General features: G+C 46.2%; 1 protein-coding gene across 2 annotated transcripts in view; it reads right to left on the bottom strand.

The window, feature by feature from the left end:
* Nucleotides 1–372: 372 nt before the first annotated feature.
* Nucleotides 373–16,643, bottom strand: part of GSAP (gamma-secretase activating protein) — a 116,188-nt gene continuing 99,917 nt past the window's right edge. The window contains exons 25-31 of one of the 2 annotated variants that reach the window (XM_075558500.1): nucleotides 13,176–13,246; nucleotides 12,544–12,638; nucleotides 4,241–4,360; nucleotides 3,275–3,336; nucleotides 1,940–2,041; nucleotides 1,694–1,793; nucleotides 373–1,071 (exon numbers count right to left, since the gene is read on the bottom strand). In XM_075558500.1, coding sequence (XP_075414615.1) covers nucleotides 980–1,071; nucleotides 1,694–1,793; nucleotides 1,940–2,041; nucleotides 3,275–3,336; nucleotides 4,241–4,360; nucleotides 12,544–12,638; nucleotides 13,176–13,246 — 642 coding nt within the window. In that variant the 3' untranslated portion in view covers nucleotides 373–979. The remainder of the gene's footprint in view (nucleotides 1,072–1,693; nucleotides 1,794–1,939; nucleotides 2,042–3,274; nucleotides 3,337–4,240; nucleotides 4,361–12,543; nucleotides 12,639–13,175; nucleotides 13,247–16,643) is intronic. The other variant, XM_075558501.1, reaches the window with a different exon arrangement.

Genomic DNA, 16,643 nt, shown 5'->3' with positions numbered 1-16,643 from the left:
GACTAAAAAGGACAATTCGATAGCAAAGGATAAGTCATAAAGCAGGGTAGTTTTTAGAAAAGTTGAATTATTATACCAGCTACTATTTATAAGCATTAAAATTTTACAGCTCACTGAGAAAAATGGTGTGGCAAGAAAAAAGCGAGGGACTGTGGGCTGCCCGCAGGCTGCTGACTGCATCTATGGGTCAGAATGAAGTCACCGAAGAAGAGCGAGAACAAGCAGGAAATGCACTGCCCTGGGGCCATAGCAGGAAATCTGTTCATGATTCCAGGAATCTCTTGATTTCAGGCTGGAATGAAAGCATGATGTTCAAAGAACAGGAAGAGTCAGGCCAAAACTTTCAGTGGTTTATTTTGTTTTCTTCTTGTTGTTGTTGTTTTAATGACAAAATATTACTAAACCAACCTTTTATAAATATAAGAAAAACTTTAAACTTTTAAATACATTTCCATTGGAATCATCACCATGACAAATGGTCTTCCCAACACTGTATGTGCACTCTGTGTGGGACAAATGATTCTGCCTGCAGAGAGGGTTTCATTCACTCCACGTCCCATTTTTTAAAAGTCTCCTTTATCCAAAGAAAGTGTTTATGTAACACTTACATTTTCTGCTTATTATGCATTATTGATAGAGGCACACCAAGCTTTTTGGTTTTTTTCCCCCCAGCATCCTCCCATGCATTTTTAAAGCATAGCGTATTTCTGAGCACAGTTGACCCGGGGGAGGCTGCTGGGAAAATCTTTCTCTGAAGAGCATCCTTTATCCCACTATATGCCTCTTTGGACTGGTTCCTCCTTCCTCTCCCTTCGACTGCTCACCTGATGTTTAAAACTGGGGTGAGGCACAGCACTTGACTTCTGTTTACTACCACCCAACTGCAGTGCAGATGGCTCGAGAATGTATTGTGAACAATCTTAAATATGGCGGAATTGAGATGAAAATACTGGAGGCTGATTTTGCGGCATCCACTCTTCTATAAGCCTAAAAGCATCGTGGTGTGTTTCAGAGCTGCTTCCTCTACAAATTTTGCATCCACGTTGTCGTGTCCTTCACAGGCATACAGAGCTGGGGGCGGGGTGGGGTGGGGAGGAGAAGAGTTACTACGAAGCCATGGCACACAGTCATCGTGATTACTTCATATTCTAACAAAACACAATTCTGAACATATGTCCTTAAAACTGTACATTGTGATCTCTATCATACGGCAGCAATGCTGTTGCGTAATAAATACTACACCTCAGCACCAAGAAAGGGCATTCACCTTAACCAAACAGGCTTTAAAGCAGGGGTCCTCAAACTGTGGCCCACTTAGGACATTTATATGGCCCGCAGGGTGTTTTTGCCGCCACTGCCCGTCCTGCTTAGCAGCTGACTTGTCCAGTGTGCATAGGAATTTGTTCATAGTTTTTTTTAAACTATAGTCCGGACCTCCAATGGTCTGAGTGACAGTTTAAACTGGCCCCCTGTTTAAAAAGTGTGAGGACCCCTGCTTTAAAGCCTTTGGAAGCTTCAGTCGGGTGATTTACTCTGGGTTAGTAAATTGTGTACGACTAGTTAAAGCCAACATCAGTCAGGACAGCTTAAAAGTATAGAGCACGGGACTTTGGAAGGGCAAAGGTAGCAGAGTGGAATGAGGGGTGACCGGTGTGCCAAGGGAAAGGCAGGAAAACGCTGAGGCCCCAGTTACCTGGATTGGAGGACTCGATATCTGTCAGTATGTCAATGAAGTAGTTCAGAGGCAGAAATTCCACACGGAAGGATGTCTTGTCGATCACAGACTCCCGGGGCTGAAAGGGAAACCACTCTGGGATGAGTTGGTCTGGAGCAAGCACAGTTACAGAAGGAGGGTAGGCAATTGTGGCATGTGTTGCGTTTTGTAAACAGGATCCAAAACGCAGAACTCTCCTCCTGTGGCGGTGTTCTCCACACTCACCTGTTTCTTATGGTCCTGCAGCAAGCGCTTCACGTGGTTCCGGGAAATAATGCTGGAACTCACAGGGTGGTCCCAAAGCCGACTCATCTTCTGACCAAGAAGCTATTATTGGTTGAGAAATACACAAAGGAGAATATGTCCCACCTGATGATACACACATTAAGCTTACGTCGATTCATAATTTTTTAAACCTTATGTCCAAAGTATCTACTTCGTATAAGACAGGTATTCTAGGGTTAATGTGTCCTTGGAGAAAGGCCATGTTTCTATGAAATGTTTCTGGATTCTGAATGATCCATCAAGCACTACCCAGAGGAAGGTAGTTTATACATTGATCATGACAAATTCTTCCCTGAAATGGAATGCATCTGCTTCTCTTCAAAAGTGGGTTCTGCTTGCCAGCCCTCAGTGATGTTTTGACAGGGAAATAAAGATAGTAGGCATTTTTTTATCAACTTCTCTGCCAGGACCTTACCCAAAAAACTTTAATTCCTTTAGACTGTGAGGCAAATAAAATAATAATAATCAAATTTGGAAACCAAATGAAATGTTCAGAGAGACTCCCTAGAGAGATCGAGCCATGAAAATATGCTTTGTTGTCTCTTCTTGCCTTTGCTTCATAAGCCAGTGGACTAGGGGCCGGGACAAAGCAAGCCCATTAGGTTCAGAAAGGCAGCAGACATCCCTTCGTGGGAGGATGGGAAGGATCCCGAGAGAGAGAGACAAATGCTGGAGGCATGTCAACAGCGACAGGGCTAGCTGAAGCTCTTCAAGGCAGGAAGGTCAGAGAGTTAGAGGCTTTGAAGACCTTTGCCCAGGAATTTCATATTTTCATAGTGTTTCTGACTAAGAGCGAAGATCCCGGTGAAAACAAGGAGTGCCTTGTAACTCTTTCTTTCATGTCTCTCTTTCTTCCTTTAATCTGGGGAGGTTTTCCTACTCTGGTGGAAACCACAGCAGCAGGAAATACAGCCCCAGAACCTCTGACCTTACCTGTATTTAAATTCCTTATCAGTTCACGTGCCAAAAGCACATGTTTCCCCTCAGGCCCACAGCTGTAAATATTGGTGTGGTTTCCTAAGAGGAGAAAACATCCACATGGCCCAGGTGGCTGAGCCGAGGCGGGACAAAGCCAGAGGAGCCAAGCCTGCTGCAAGCCCAGCAGGGCACAGCAGACAGAGGTGGGATGGATGAGAGTTTTTGGAAAGGACGGAAAACTGAAACAATTCAGTTCACTTGAGCTCCTAAGGAAGTACACACTCTTCTTCCAATAAAAAAATTAAAGGAGACCCACCCTACAATTTAGGGAGAAAATAAGATAAAATGCAGGATTACCGGAGGGAGCCGTGCAACGATGCTAAATTTTAGCCTTTCATTTCTCTCTGTGTTGTCCAGATCTGCCCGTTTAGAGAGAGAGAGAGAGAGAGAGAGAGAGAGAGAGAGAGAGAGAGAGAGAGATTGTCAAAAGAAGCAAATCTCCATTTAAATACCTTCAGTTAGTGGCACCTCAGTGGTCCACGCTCATACTACACAGAGCGACCTTGCATTCTCAAGATAAAATGGAGCAGCACATTGAAAACCTTTGCGTCTTTGTCCCTCTGAGTAAACAGGAGTTGTTAAGTGAGCATCTTTTGTAACATGCTGCCAGTCCAAAGCAATTGCGTTGACTGACATCAGTCAAAAGGCAGGCTGAGGACGGGTAAATGCTCTACTCTGCAGTAGTAAAACTCATCTGTAAAATACCACCACAGTCACGGTGAGACTACTTCCACCACAGACCTGAACTTGAAGTGCAAAGGCAAGTACGCCCTGCATCTCTCATTCATTCTTCTGGCATTTGAAATTCACGTTTCAAATAGAACGAATCACTTGAAACTAGCCATTTCCTTCTTTGATAATACTGTGCTGAGAAATGAGTGCAGAGTCTGAGTCTCAGAGGCCCTCCTGAACAAAAGCACTCCAATCGCGTGACAGAGATCAAGTGCCTCCAGGAGGCCTCCTGAAGGACTCTGGCATGTGAGATTGGTCTCCTTAGGACAGAGCATGTTTACAGGAAACTATCTGCACTTGGCAACATTGCCTCTGCAAGTTGCCGGGCCCTGTGCAAGGGGAGGGTCGAGGGCCCCTTTGCCAGAAATAATTAAGACTTTCAAGGTGATAGCAGCAGAGTACATTGAACCACGTTCTGGGCCCTTCTGAGAGGAGCCAGGCCCCACGCACTGCACAGGTTGTAGATCCGTGACCCCAGCCCTGGCAATGCTCAGATCGGAACTGGTACTCTGGACACTTCAAGCCTCTTACCTTTCATGAGCCTTGTGACCGCTGTCTCTGTAAGGAGCAGCACCCCATCATCAATGTAATGCAGCAGGTTATGCAAAGGCAGGCACTGGACACCAAGCGCCATGTGCAGAGTGTGAAAGCCTAGGGTGAGAGGGCCCAGAGGAGGAGCGGGGCAGTCAGCCACCTGCAGTCTCCAAGAGGGAGGGTCGGATGAAGTTAATCACTGCGCTCAATGCGTGGCACCGAGGGCCAACCTGCTGTTCCTTGAGGATGAGGGCCGGGTTTCCCTCTTTGTACGACCAATACAAGTATAGTATAGTTAATATATGATAAGTACATAATGTGTTAGTCCCTTCACCTGTGCCCCACCTAGGCAGAAAGAGCACGAGGCCCGCTTAACGAAAATGTGTTTTACAATGTAGGATCTTGAAGGCAGTGGTTCTCCACCTTCCTCAGGCCGTGACTCTTTAAGAGAGTTCCTCATGTGGTGGTGCCCCCCCAACCATAAATTTATTTTCATTGCTACTTCATCATTGTCATTTTGCTACTGCTATGAGTCAGGTGACCCCTGTGAAAGGGTCGTTCAGCCCCCAAAGTGGTCGCGACCCCTGTTGAAGGGACACCGTCCTCCTCACTTGGGGAAGACCGCTTTGACCTGCTAAGTCACTCTGATGGACTTGTGCATGAGCCGGCCCTGGCACTCCGAGTCCTGGCATGCAGTATTTTTTGCTCAGCCAACCATAACAATTGATCGCTGCCTCCCGCTGAGGTGGTGGAGAAATGCATCAGTCCTGCAGACACGCAGGACCAGCCTTGTATGTCAGTTCCCTAACAAGACTCCCTGCATCTCTCAGGGACTGCACTGCCAGTCTCGTTCATTGTTTTCTCAGCTTTCACCACAGTTGGAGGTAATTTCAAGTGACAGGTCAATGTCAACACTTAGTTTGCAATACTACAGCAAGATGGACAAGAGAACGTGGAGCCGAAGAGCTTCAAACTTCACGAAGGCTAACAGCTGATGGATAAGGACCATTTTGCTGAAGGAGGAAACAAATTGGAGCACAAAGGTTAGTTTATCAAACAACTAAGAAATGTTTGCGACTTCTGTACCATCTCAACGGATGCAAACTCATGTGGTGTGCCTGACCTGGCATGTACCCTAGCTTTTGGAATCCACTTGAACTAACTTCTAGAAACAAAATCGTGAACATTATTTGGCCAAACAGCAAATCTACAGGAATTCAACAGGGAGGAAGGTATTGTATCAAGCATTTCATATCAAATACTCACAAACCTAAAGCTCAAAGTACACAAAAAATAAAACTAACATATAATGGAGAAGATATCAGACCAGGAGAACATCAGAATAGCTGTCTCGGAAAATATACTTTTGAAGCACAGAGAAAACTCCTAGGGGTAAAAATAACGCGAGAGCTTATGGTGTAGAGATGGTGAGAAAAACCAGACTCTGAATGCACAGAATCCGGACTAGGCTCCCACTGCACTGCTTACGAACTGTAGGTACCTGAGCCTTCTTGAGACCAGAATGGAGTCACCAGCACTTTCACGTAGGGCTGTTCAAACAGTAGAGGCAGGTCTATCAAGAGCCTAGCACAAGGTGGCCCAACATCAACTAATAGTGAGCATACACGGAGGGCATCGATCTTTTTCCTGGCTCATTGAGCGTCACTCACTAACACTCACCGCCATCGAGTTGATGCCACCTCATAGCAACCCTACAGGACAGGGTAGAACTGTCTCTAAAAGCTCTTACAACAATCCATACATCAAGTGAATCAAGCACATTTGTGCATATGTTGCCATCATCATTTGCAAAGCATTTTCTTTCTACTTGAGCCCTTGCTCTCAGCTCCTCTTTCCCCCTCCCTCCCCCGTCCTCCCACCCTCATGCACCCTTGATAAATTATAAATAATTGTTATTTTCATATCTGACACGAGCCCCTGTCTCCCTTCACCTATGTTTCTGTTGTTCGTCCCCCCTTGGGGTGGGGGTGGGGGTGTTCTACGTTGCTCATTGCAATCATGGCTCTTTATGAGAGTCGAAAGTCCATCTTCCACCTACATTATGAAGCAGGAACGAATAGATTCCCATCGTGTAGCGGTAAGCAGCAGTAGTAGTTGTAGCTGAGTTGTCATTTGAACTCAAGATCTCAGACGTTTGCCTGGGCTTTTTCACCATAACACAATCCTGCCTCAACCGGTCGTGGAGTCCACAATAGCGAGAAAGAAAGATGCCCGTTAAACATGAAAGAGATCCAGTTCCACTGGAATCTTCTATGAGGGTGAAGGAACAATAAGATGTATTGTTGGAAGAAGTCTACTCGGAGGCCGCTCCACCGTCATTGCCTTTGAGCCTTTTCCAACTTACAGCAACGCTGTCAGGCACTCTGCGTCCCCTGTGCATTTCTGAGGCTGTCAGTTTTTACGGGAGCAGAAAGTCTCTCTTTCTCCCAAGGAGCTGCTGGTGGGTTCTAACTGTTGACCTCGTGGTTAGCAGCCCAATGTGTGACCCACTAGGCTACCAGACTCCTTGGGCACCAGCCAGGTGTGCGCCCACTGAGCAAAACAGGCAGCCCCTGCTGCCGTGCCCCTTACAGCCTGCGGGGAGAGACAGACCATCCAACAATGACGGGGCTAAATATTTACTCCTAACATGTTGCCAATTCCAGGAAGAAAGTGTGGGGTATTGGAACATGTGATGGGTTGAGGTCATCATCTTGTTTAAGAGACTATAGAGTGACAGCAAAGAATGTATCAGCTAATGTAGACGACTTTGGGGAGGCACTAAAGGGTTTGGGGCAGAACACAGAGAAATAATATGAGTCTTGTTTTTGAAATATCGTATGGCAACAGACCAAGAAAGGATTGCAGGGGAAGAGAAGGGGAAGGAAGAAGGATCGAGGAAGCCAGTCAGGCACCTTGGCAGCTGTTGACTGTGGATGGAGCGTGACAGTGAAGAGGCATCAGCACCAGGCGAGGAGTTTACATGACAGAGGAACGATGCCCAAGGATTCAGCGAAATTAGGGAAGTTTTCTCTCTGAGCAGATGAATCATCAGCAGTGGGACAGTCCTCAACTCTGGCAACACCAAGGGTCAAATGAAGTTCAAGCTCTGCCTGCAAGCACTTGTTAAGGGACTGACAACGAGAGGAGTCTACTAGTTTCCCCGAGTCCCAGTCCGAAGCCCAGGGATTTTAGTAGCTAACTAGCAGTGTAAGACTTCCTTAAGGAATCTCTCCCTGGGAGCTCCCGGGTGGGTTCTCTGCTCCCTCCTTCCCCACACCAGCCAACTTCTACCTCTCACGTCTATTTTTAGCCCCAGTTCTTGTCTGCAAACAAGCTAGGTGGCAGGGACTGGCCCCAAGGCCCTCCAAGAGACTGCCAGCCCCCCTTTCTGGGGTGGACAAGGGGTTACACATGGTGGGTGCTAAGCATGGGTCCCAGGCTGTGATGGGGGGTTCCAAGGAGGAGGAAAAGCCACACACTTTTCTGGATTCCCCAACTCAAGGCCCTCCCCAGGAATGTTCCTCCTGGGGACCGGCAGGCATGATGGGAGTCTGAGGCAGCCTACCCTCTCTCTGGGCTGTTCACCCACATAAGATGCTGAGGGACAGGGGATGGGTAGGGTCAGAAGGACCCCAGTGAGGCAGCATTGTCCCGGAGGTTTACGGCCCCTCCCTACTCTCATTGCAATTTATGGGCCTGCCTACCAGCCCTCACCCATCAGGCCAGCTTGGGGTCAGGTGTGTGTGTACCGTGCCTTCTCTTGTCACTGTGCGGGTCAGGAGGGGAGGTTTCATTGACTGGGGACATGGCCATGCCCTCTTCTATGCCAACTCCCATGCCAGAGCATAGGCCATTCCAGAAACAGATTGACACCCAAAAAAGAGAAAGGATTAAGAAAAGTTATAAAATTGTTTCTGAAGTTTCTATTATTGATCATATAGACTTTCTAAGGAGCCCTGGTGGCACAGTGCTTAAGTGCCTATCTGCTAACAAAGAGGTCAGAAGTTCAAGCCTACCAGCCGCTCCACCAGAGAAAGATGTGGCAGTCTGCTTTCCGAAAGGTCAGTCTGGGAATCGTATGGGGCATGTGTCAGTCTGGGCAGACTAGAGAAACAAATCCAGGGAGACTCACACGTGTGCAGAAGAAAGAGCTTTATATAAAGGGTAATTGTACGTTAAGAAAACATCCCAGTCCAGTCCAGATCAAGTCCCTAAGTCCAATATTAGCCATATGGCCGATACCAGTCTATAAAGTCCTCTTCAGACTCACAAAACACATGCAATGATGCCGAATGCAGGAAGATCACAGGCCAGTGGGTAGGAAATCTTGTGGACCCAAGGGTGTTGTAAGCATCTTAGCACTGGCAAAGGTCTCCACGTGGCTCCTCCAGCTCAGGACACTAGCGTAGCTCCATGTGTCTTGTCAGCTGCAATGTTTCCCAGGGAGTAAGCGTGTGCCCCGCCTCCAATGAGCTATTTATCTCCTTAGCGCCTCCAAATGAGGTCATCAAGCTCTGACCTGATTGACAGGCTAAACTCCACCCCTTCACTCATAAGTCTCAAATTGACAACAGATTATGTACTTACCACAGGGCAGCTCCACTCTGTTTTTTTATGTTCACTATGAGTCATAATCGACTCCACAATAGGTTTTAGAGAGTTTCTGGATTCAAAATTCATTCTCTAGCCCTGTATCTGTGTCCTAGGGGAACCTCTGTCCTCTAGTCATTAAGACACAGTTCAAAATTCAGCAGCCCCTTCTTGGCTTCTTTCTGCATGTCAACTTTAAGCACCAACGCTAACTGTCTGGTGCTGAATGAGAATGCTTTCCCACACAACTGTGGGAAAAGTTCTCCTCTTCCAGCATGCCTGGTCTCCTTGTAAACAACACAAGTTCCAGATTAATGCCGAGACTCCCTGTTCTGGTCATCAATCCATTTTGATCTGTAACCAATTCCGGTTACAAATTTTGACACTTGGAACCCAAACAGACAAATAGTTTGAGTAGTCACAAGTAGAAAACAAGGATCCTTGCACATCCACCCCTTGTACGAGTACCTTGTACGTCAGCACACATACACCCACACAAACCATCCAGTGCCGCTCACCACAGCACTGCGATTTCCACGTCCCATGAGGTGCAGAGGGTGAAATGGTTATTGTTGTAGGCAGGTGTCATGGAGTCCCATCCAGCGACAGAGCAGCCCGATGCATGGCAGAACCAAAGCACCGTCTGGTCGGCTGCCATCTGCACCACCTTTGTCAGGTTTATGCCTATCAAGGGCATTACTGTGTCAATCCATCTCATGGAGAGCCTTCCTCTTTTCCCCCAGCCACCACTTTAGCAAGCATGCTGTCCTTCTCCAGGGCCTGGTCATTCCCAATCACGTCCCAAGTACAGAAGATAAAGTCTTAGCATCCTCGATTCTAAGGAGCTTTCTGGCTGTACTTGTTCCGAACCAGGTTTGTTTATTCTTCTCAAAGCTCATGGAATATTCAGTATTATTTGCCAACACCAAAATTCAAAGGCATCAATTCCTCAGTCTGCCCTATTCATTGTCCAACATATTCAGGGATAGAAAATCCCCCTGGCTTGGGTCAAGCACACCTTAGGCATCAAAGCGACATCCTTGTGTTTTAAGAAATCTCTTGTAGCAGATTTGGCAATGTAATAATGTACCCCCAAATTCTTATCTGCCAGAAACCTCAGAATGTGGGAATTAAGGTTGTTGCAAATCTAATTAATGAAGAATCTCAGGATAAAACCCCCTGAATATAGAGTGGACCCCAAATCCTTTTTAAGGGAAAAGGGGACAAGAAGGCCATCGACCCGATGGGGGCAGGCAGAACTGACCCTTCGGATTTCCAAGGCTGTGAATCATGACGGAAGCAGAAAGTCTCATCTTTCTCCCTCAGAGTGACTAGTGGATTTGAACCTCTGACCCTGTGGTAACCCACTTCACCACCAGTTTACCAACAGACCTTATAAAATAAGGTGTACAGATGGGAAAATTCATAAGAATTCTAACCTGTATAAACACATAAGAAATATAAAGAAGTTCAGATGGACTGTGAAAATTCTCTGGGCCCATAAATAATAAATGTTTCTATATTTCCACATCAACTAAGTGAACTAGAATATAAAATTCAAAAGCCATACTGAAAAAAAAAGAGTTAAAAGAATATATTTTGGAGTCAGACTGCCTAAATTTAAATACTGCTTTTGTCCCTTGATAGCTATGTGACTTTAGACAAGTTACTTGATCTTTCCTGGCCTCAGAAAAGTCTATAAAATGGGAAAAATCATTAGGTGGAACCATATGAAAATGTTAACTTTGTTCATCAAAAAAGGTTGAGTATTGATCATTTAGTGTGGCTTAATATGAGTCTATAACTGGATAATTATAAAAATTAAATGTCTTAATTTATGTGAAAACCATAGAATAGTATCTGGTACAACATGATTACCATAAGAATGTTAAAATATATATGAGCATGTGAATTACATAAAACCAGCTTACATATATTATGTAGCGATAGATATCATAAAGCTGAACACACCAGAATTTATATATATTAACACAATTACAGCAAGTACAAACTTACCTACATCTTCTAATACTGAGTTTCACGCACCTATCCCCTCTTAGATTTAAAAAATTTTTATGCACCTCTTCCCTGTTATATCTTTGTAGCTGCTCTAATTTCTACTGTAGTACGTGGTACATAATAGCTGCTCAACAATGATGGTGGGACAAGAGGAAAGTCAAAGGAAATAGAGGAAAGAGCTAGGAGGCAAAGGGTATTTATAGAGGTCTAAATACAGGCATGTACATATGTAAATATGTTTATATATGAGGATGGAGAAATAGATCTATGTGTACATATTTACAGATTTAGTATTAAGGTAGCAGATGGACATTGGACCTCCACTCAAGTACTCCCTCAATGCAAGAACACTTTGTTCTATTAAACTGGCATTCCATGATGCTCACCTTCCAGACAGGATCACAGAAAAGACAAGCGAGTGCATAAGCAAATGTGGTGAAGGAAGCTGATGGTGCCTGGTTATCAAAAGATATAGCATCTGGAATGTGACAGGCTTGAAGATAAGCAAAGGGCCATCTAGGTGAGAAGCAACAAAGTTCCCATGGAAGAAGCACACCAGCCTGTGTGATTATGAGGTGTCGATGGGATCAGGGATCAAAGGACAAAAAAATCATATAATTGTGAATGAGAGGGACAGCAGAGTGGGAACCCAAAGTCCATCTGTAGGCAACTGGACATCCCCTTACAGAAGGGTCACAGTCAGGGTGCAGTGTAACAATGATGAAACACACAACTTTCCTCTATTTCTTTAAGCTTCCTCCCTACCTCCCATTATCCCAATTCTACCTTACACCCTGGCTAGACCAGAGGATGTACACTGGTACAGATAGGAACTGGAAACACAGGAAATCCAGGACAGATGAACCTCTCAGAACCAGTGGTGAGAGCGGCGATACCCAAAGGGTGGAGAGAAGGTGGGGTAGAAAGGGGGAACTGATCACAATGATCCACATATATCCTCCTCTCTGGGGGACAGACAACTGAAAAGTTGCTCAACAGGTATTTTTTGATTGAGTGAACAAATGATCAGTTAGACGGATTTACCTGCAGGCACATACGCCCAGTGGCTGTTGTGAGGCCTGCCTTGATCCTTTTCAGAATCCTAAGGGAAATCTTTGAGCTTCCAAACGCACAAGAATCAGCTCAATTCTTGGTACCCAGCCAATGTTAATCTCCAGAGCGCTCCATCGGAGGAGCAAGATGTGGAGACCACAGAACAGCTGTTCTCAACCTTCCTGATGCCGTGACCCTTTCATGCAGTTCCTCATGTGGTGGTGATCCCCCAACCATAACATTATTCTCATCACAACCTCATAACTGTCATTTTGCTACTGTTATGAATCGGGTGACCCCTGTGAAAGGAACATTCAACCCCCAAAGGGGTTATGACCCACAGGTTGAGAACCGCTGCCTCAGAGAGAGAGCTCTAGCCTTGCCCTAAATCAGCTCCACTGGGTCGAAGTGACCTGGAAAGTTGCCCAGGACCAGCCCGCACACCCCGTAATGAGCTCCTAAAGTTAGCCCCAAGTAGCAGTAGAGGTGACTAGCAAGGGGAGGTGCAGTCAGCAGGGACCAGCCCCTGGCCTCTCTCATCATTCGGGATGTGCCGCATTTAGGGATCACATGTGAACGAAGCGGACAAAACAAGCAAACAGATTACTCCAAAAAATAAAAGAAATCAGGCTTACCGGGTGGCAGAGGTAAAAATAAACTGTTTGTAGCTTCCAAAATCCTGGTCATGAGGTGAAAGACGGCGAACTCCGCAGCACTGCCACGCCTATCACTGGGAAAGGCACAAAGAAGCCGATCAGGCCAGGAGCTCATGGCTGAACGCCCACCTGCCCTAAGCAGTAGTTCTGTACTGCATGTGGGGCCTTCAGGCAGATGGTGAGATGCTGTGCCCTGCAGAAAGCTCCATAAAGATGACAATAACCATCATTCCAGTGCCTCCAGTCTACCCAGAAAGTAGGCACATAGATCGTAAATTAAACCAAAAGGAAGGAAAAAAAAAAAAGGAAGCCAAATTCACTTCCATTGAGTTCAGTTGATGCCAACTCATCTCCCTCTTCTTAGCAGTACTGAACTCGGGTTGCCCCCCCTCCCCACTGACACACACACCATCAACTAGATGCCAGGGAAGGGAGCCAGGGATGTCTTGGGCATCGCATTCCAGGCTACGTGCATGACTGGGATACAAGAGTTTGGGCGGGTAAGAACAGCTTTGGATGTAAGATGGATACAGGTTTTGCTAACAGGTAAGAATGGGGCTGTGCTGGCCCTCTGAACCCGTGAGAGGGCAGCGTGAGGAAAACTCGCGTACAAGTGTAGAGCCCAGGAATGAAGTTCATGGTTCCTCCAGCTGGCTTCCAGGATGCGGCAAATGAGGTCCAGCTACAAGACAAGGACAGTTGTTAGCTTCTGCTGGCGCTGGTCCCTTGTGCCCTGCAGCGATCCCTCCGTGGCTCTGACAGGCACGTTCAGGGCAGAGGGCAGTGAGGCTGCAGCCAGGACCCACCCCAGCCTTCCTGGGGTTGCAGTCCAAGATGGAAAAACTGACTGTGTGCCCGTGTCTAACAGAGCACACTCTGTGTGGGCAGTGAGTGCCTCGGCTGAGTGCTCCAGCTGGCCAACTGGCGCTGCAGGTCCTCCAACTATCAGTGAAGGTCAAGTGCTGCGGGGTTTTCTCCAGGGCTTCCAACTGGTTCATTCTGGTTTGACTTCCCTACTGAGAATTGCATTTCCACCCCAGAATCTACTTCTTAATGGGAGCTGCAGTGTATTTCAGAGTCACCTGGGGATATTGTTAAAATGTAGATTTTGATTCAATATTATCTTGAATGGCAATACAAATTCTCAACAGGGGGTCAAACAGGAATTAACTAGTTTGAAGTCCTGGTTTTTTCTAGGAAAACCCACAAAGGCCACCGGCTGCCAGTTAGCAGAATGGAGAGGAAGAGGAGCATGGAGGTCAGGATCAGGGGCTGTGGGGGTAAGACTCGCTTCAGAGTCAGGTTCTACATTTGACTGGATACATGAACCGAGACAGGGCACCTAGCCTCTTCCCCCTTGGTGTCCTCCTCTGTAACATGAGGGGAATCCTTAACGGTGTGGTGCTTGTCAATTAGCATGCCTGTGGGTTTAGGTGCTGGTAATGTGATGGTGAGGAAGAATGGTGCTTGAATGGAAGTCCCTGAACAGTCAGGAGAGTGAGATCTAAAATCAACAGTGCTGCTAAACAGCTGTGTGCTATTAGTTAAAAGATTAAGAAAGCAAGTTCATATCAAGATTAGAGAGGATCCATACTGCATTCCTAAAATGGGCTCCCCCACGGCCCTACGAGCTCCAGTAGCACAGGGGTTATGTACAGGGTTGCTAATAGCAAGGTCGGCAGTTCGAAACCACAAACCGCTCAGGGGGAGAATGATAAGGTTTTATTCCCGAGAGACTTCACGTCTCAGAAACCCACAGGGGCAGGTCTAGCTGCCCTACGATGGCAGTGAGCGCACAATGCTACTGGGAAGAACCCTTAGTGTCCTCATTACAACTATCAATATAAGAGAACAGCAACCTCTCCTCAATAGTGAAGGCTTTTCATAAGCAAAGCACCCTACAGAGACCCAGAGATACAGTCATTCACTAATGGGCACCGATAATTGCAGTAAGGGCAGGAAACATTCATATTCAACACTGGAAGATTAAGTCTGGACGACTTCTAACATTTAACAAATCTTCCAGGATTCAGTACAAAAAAATATTAAATACTGGCCTTTCTGCATACTTAAGGAAATACTAGTGTTGCTTCTCTTTTGGTGTGTTTGAATATTTTATTTTCAGTTCATCATCTGTAACAGGGCTAGGCCTCAATGCCATGTATTTTCTGGAAAGAGTCAGGATGGCCTCAAAACTCACGGGAGCAGATGAAGGGGGAGGAGGAGAGAGTTGAGCACAGCCTGGCCCACCAGGCCGTGAGGATGATGTTCCTGCTCAGAACAGCCAGTCCACAGAGAGGACGACATGGCTGGCCCCACTATGAGACATGACGCCCCTCACTGACCCATAGCCCTACAGGGGACAACACCGGAGACACAGTGTGGGAATTGTGCCCGGTCTGATCCCACCACCCTGAGGCAAAACATTAAGGGGTACAACAGAACAGCAAGGGAACGGAGCAGTGAGGTCCCCAGGGAATGTTGAAGGTGGACTTTGGGGCCAGGGCTTGGTGTCCCAACAGACTGGACTGGAAAACCCTCCTGAAGGCCAAAACAGAGTCCTTGAACTAATTACAAGCTTTTCTTTCTTGTTGTGTTGTTTTTTATTTTGTCATTGGTTTGTTGTTTTGTTTTATATTGTTGCTTGGTTTTGCTCTGTCTTGTTTTTATGCATGTTATTATCTCCACAAGTCTGTCTAAATAAGATAGACTAGATGAACAATTTGGAGGAGAAAACAATGGGAATGACCGTTTTGGGGGGACATGGGAGAGGGGGAGGTGGAGGGAAAGGTAGTGGTATTAACAAACCCAGGGATAAGGGAACAAGAAGTGATCCAAATCAATGATGATGAGGGTGTAGGAGGCCTGGTAGGGTGTGATCGAGGGTAATGTAACCAAGAGGAATTGCTGAAGCCCAAATGAAGACTGAGCATGATAGTGGGACAAGAGGAAAGTAAAAGGAAATTGAGGAAAGAGCTAGGAGGCAAAGGGCATTTATAGAGGTCTAGATAAAGACATGTACATATGTAAATATATTTATATGAGGATGGGGAAATAGATCTATGTGCATATACTTATAGGTTAGTATTAAGGTAGCAGATGGACATTGGACCTCCACTCAAGTACTCCCTCAATGCAAGAATAATTTATTCTATTAACTTGGCATTCTATGATGCTCACCTTCCCGACACAATCACTGAAGACAAATGGGTGCATAAGCAAATGTGGTGAAGAAAGCTGATGGTGCCTGGCTATCAAAAGATATGGTGTCTGGGGTCTTAAAGACTTGAAAATAAACAAGCTCAGAAGCAACAAAGCCCACATGGAAGAAGCACACCAGCCTGTGTGATCACAAGGTGTCAAAGGGATCAGGTACCAGGCATCATCGGAACAAAAAATCTTATCATTGTAAATGAGTGGGGGAGTGAGGAGTAGAGACCCAAAGCCCATTTGTAGACCACTGGGCATCCCCTATCGAAGGGTCTTGGGGAGGAGAGGAGCCAATCAGGTTGTGATGTAGCAATGATGAAACATACAACTTTCCTCTAGTTCCTTAATGCTTTCCACCCACCCCGTCCCCACTATCATGATCCCAATTCTCCCTTATAAATCTGGCTAGACCAGAGGATGTACACTGGTACACATAGGAACTGGAAACACAGGGAATGCAGGTCGGATGATCCCTTCAGGACCAGTGGTGTGAGTGGCGATACTGGGAGGGTGGAGGGAGGGCGGGTTGGAAAGAAGGAACCAATTACAGGGTCTACATATAACCTCCTCCCTGGGGGATGGACAACAGAAAAGTGGGCAAAGGGAGATGTCTGTCTGACAGTGCAAGATATGACAAAATAATACTTTATAAATTATAAAGGGTTCATGAGGGAGGGGGTAAAAGGGAGGAAGAGGAAAATGAGGAGCTGATGCCAGGGGCTTAGGTGGAGAGCAAATGTTTTGAGAATGATGAGGGCAATGAATGTACAAATGTGCTTTACACAATTGATGTATGTATGGATTGTGATAAGAGTTGTATGAGCCTCTAATAAAATGATTTAAAACAAACAAACTCAATGTCATCACAT

Source organism: Tenrec ecaudatus, chromosome 9, assembly GCF_050624435.1.
Source record: "Tenrec ecaudatus isolate mTenEca1 chromosome 9, mTenEca1.hap1, whole genome shotgun sequence".
Taxonomy (NCBI): Eukaryota; Metazoa; Chordata; class Mammalia; order Afrosoricida; family Tenrecidae; genus Tenrec; species Tenrec ecaudatus.
This window is presented reverse-complemented; position numbering and strand designations above follow the sequence as displayed.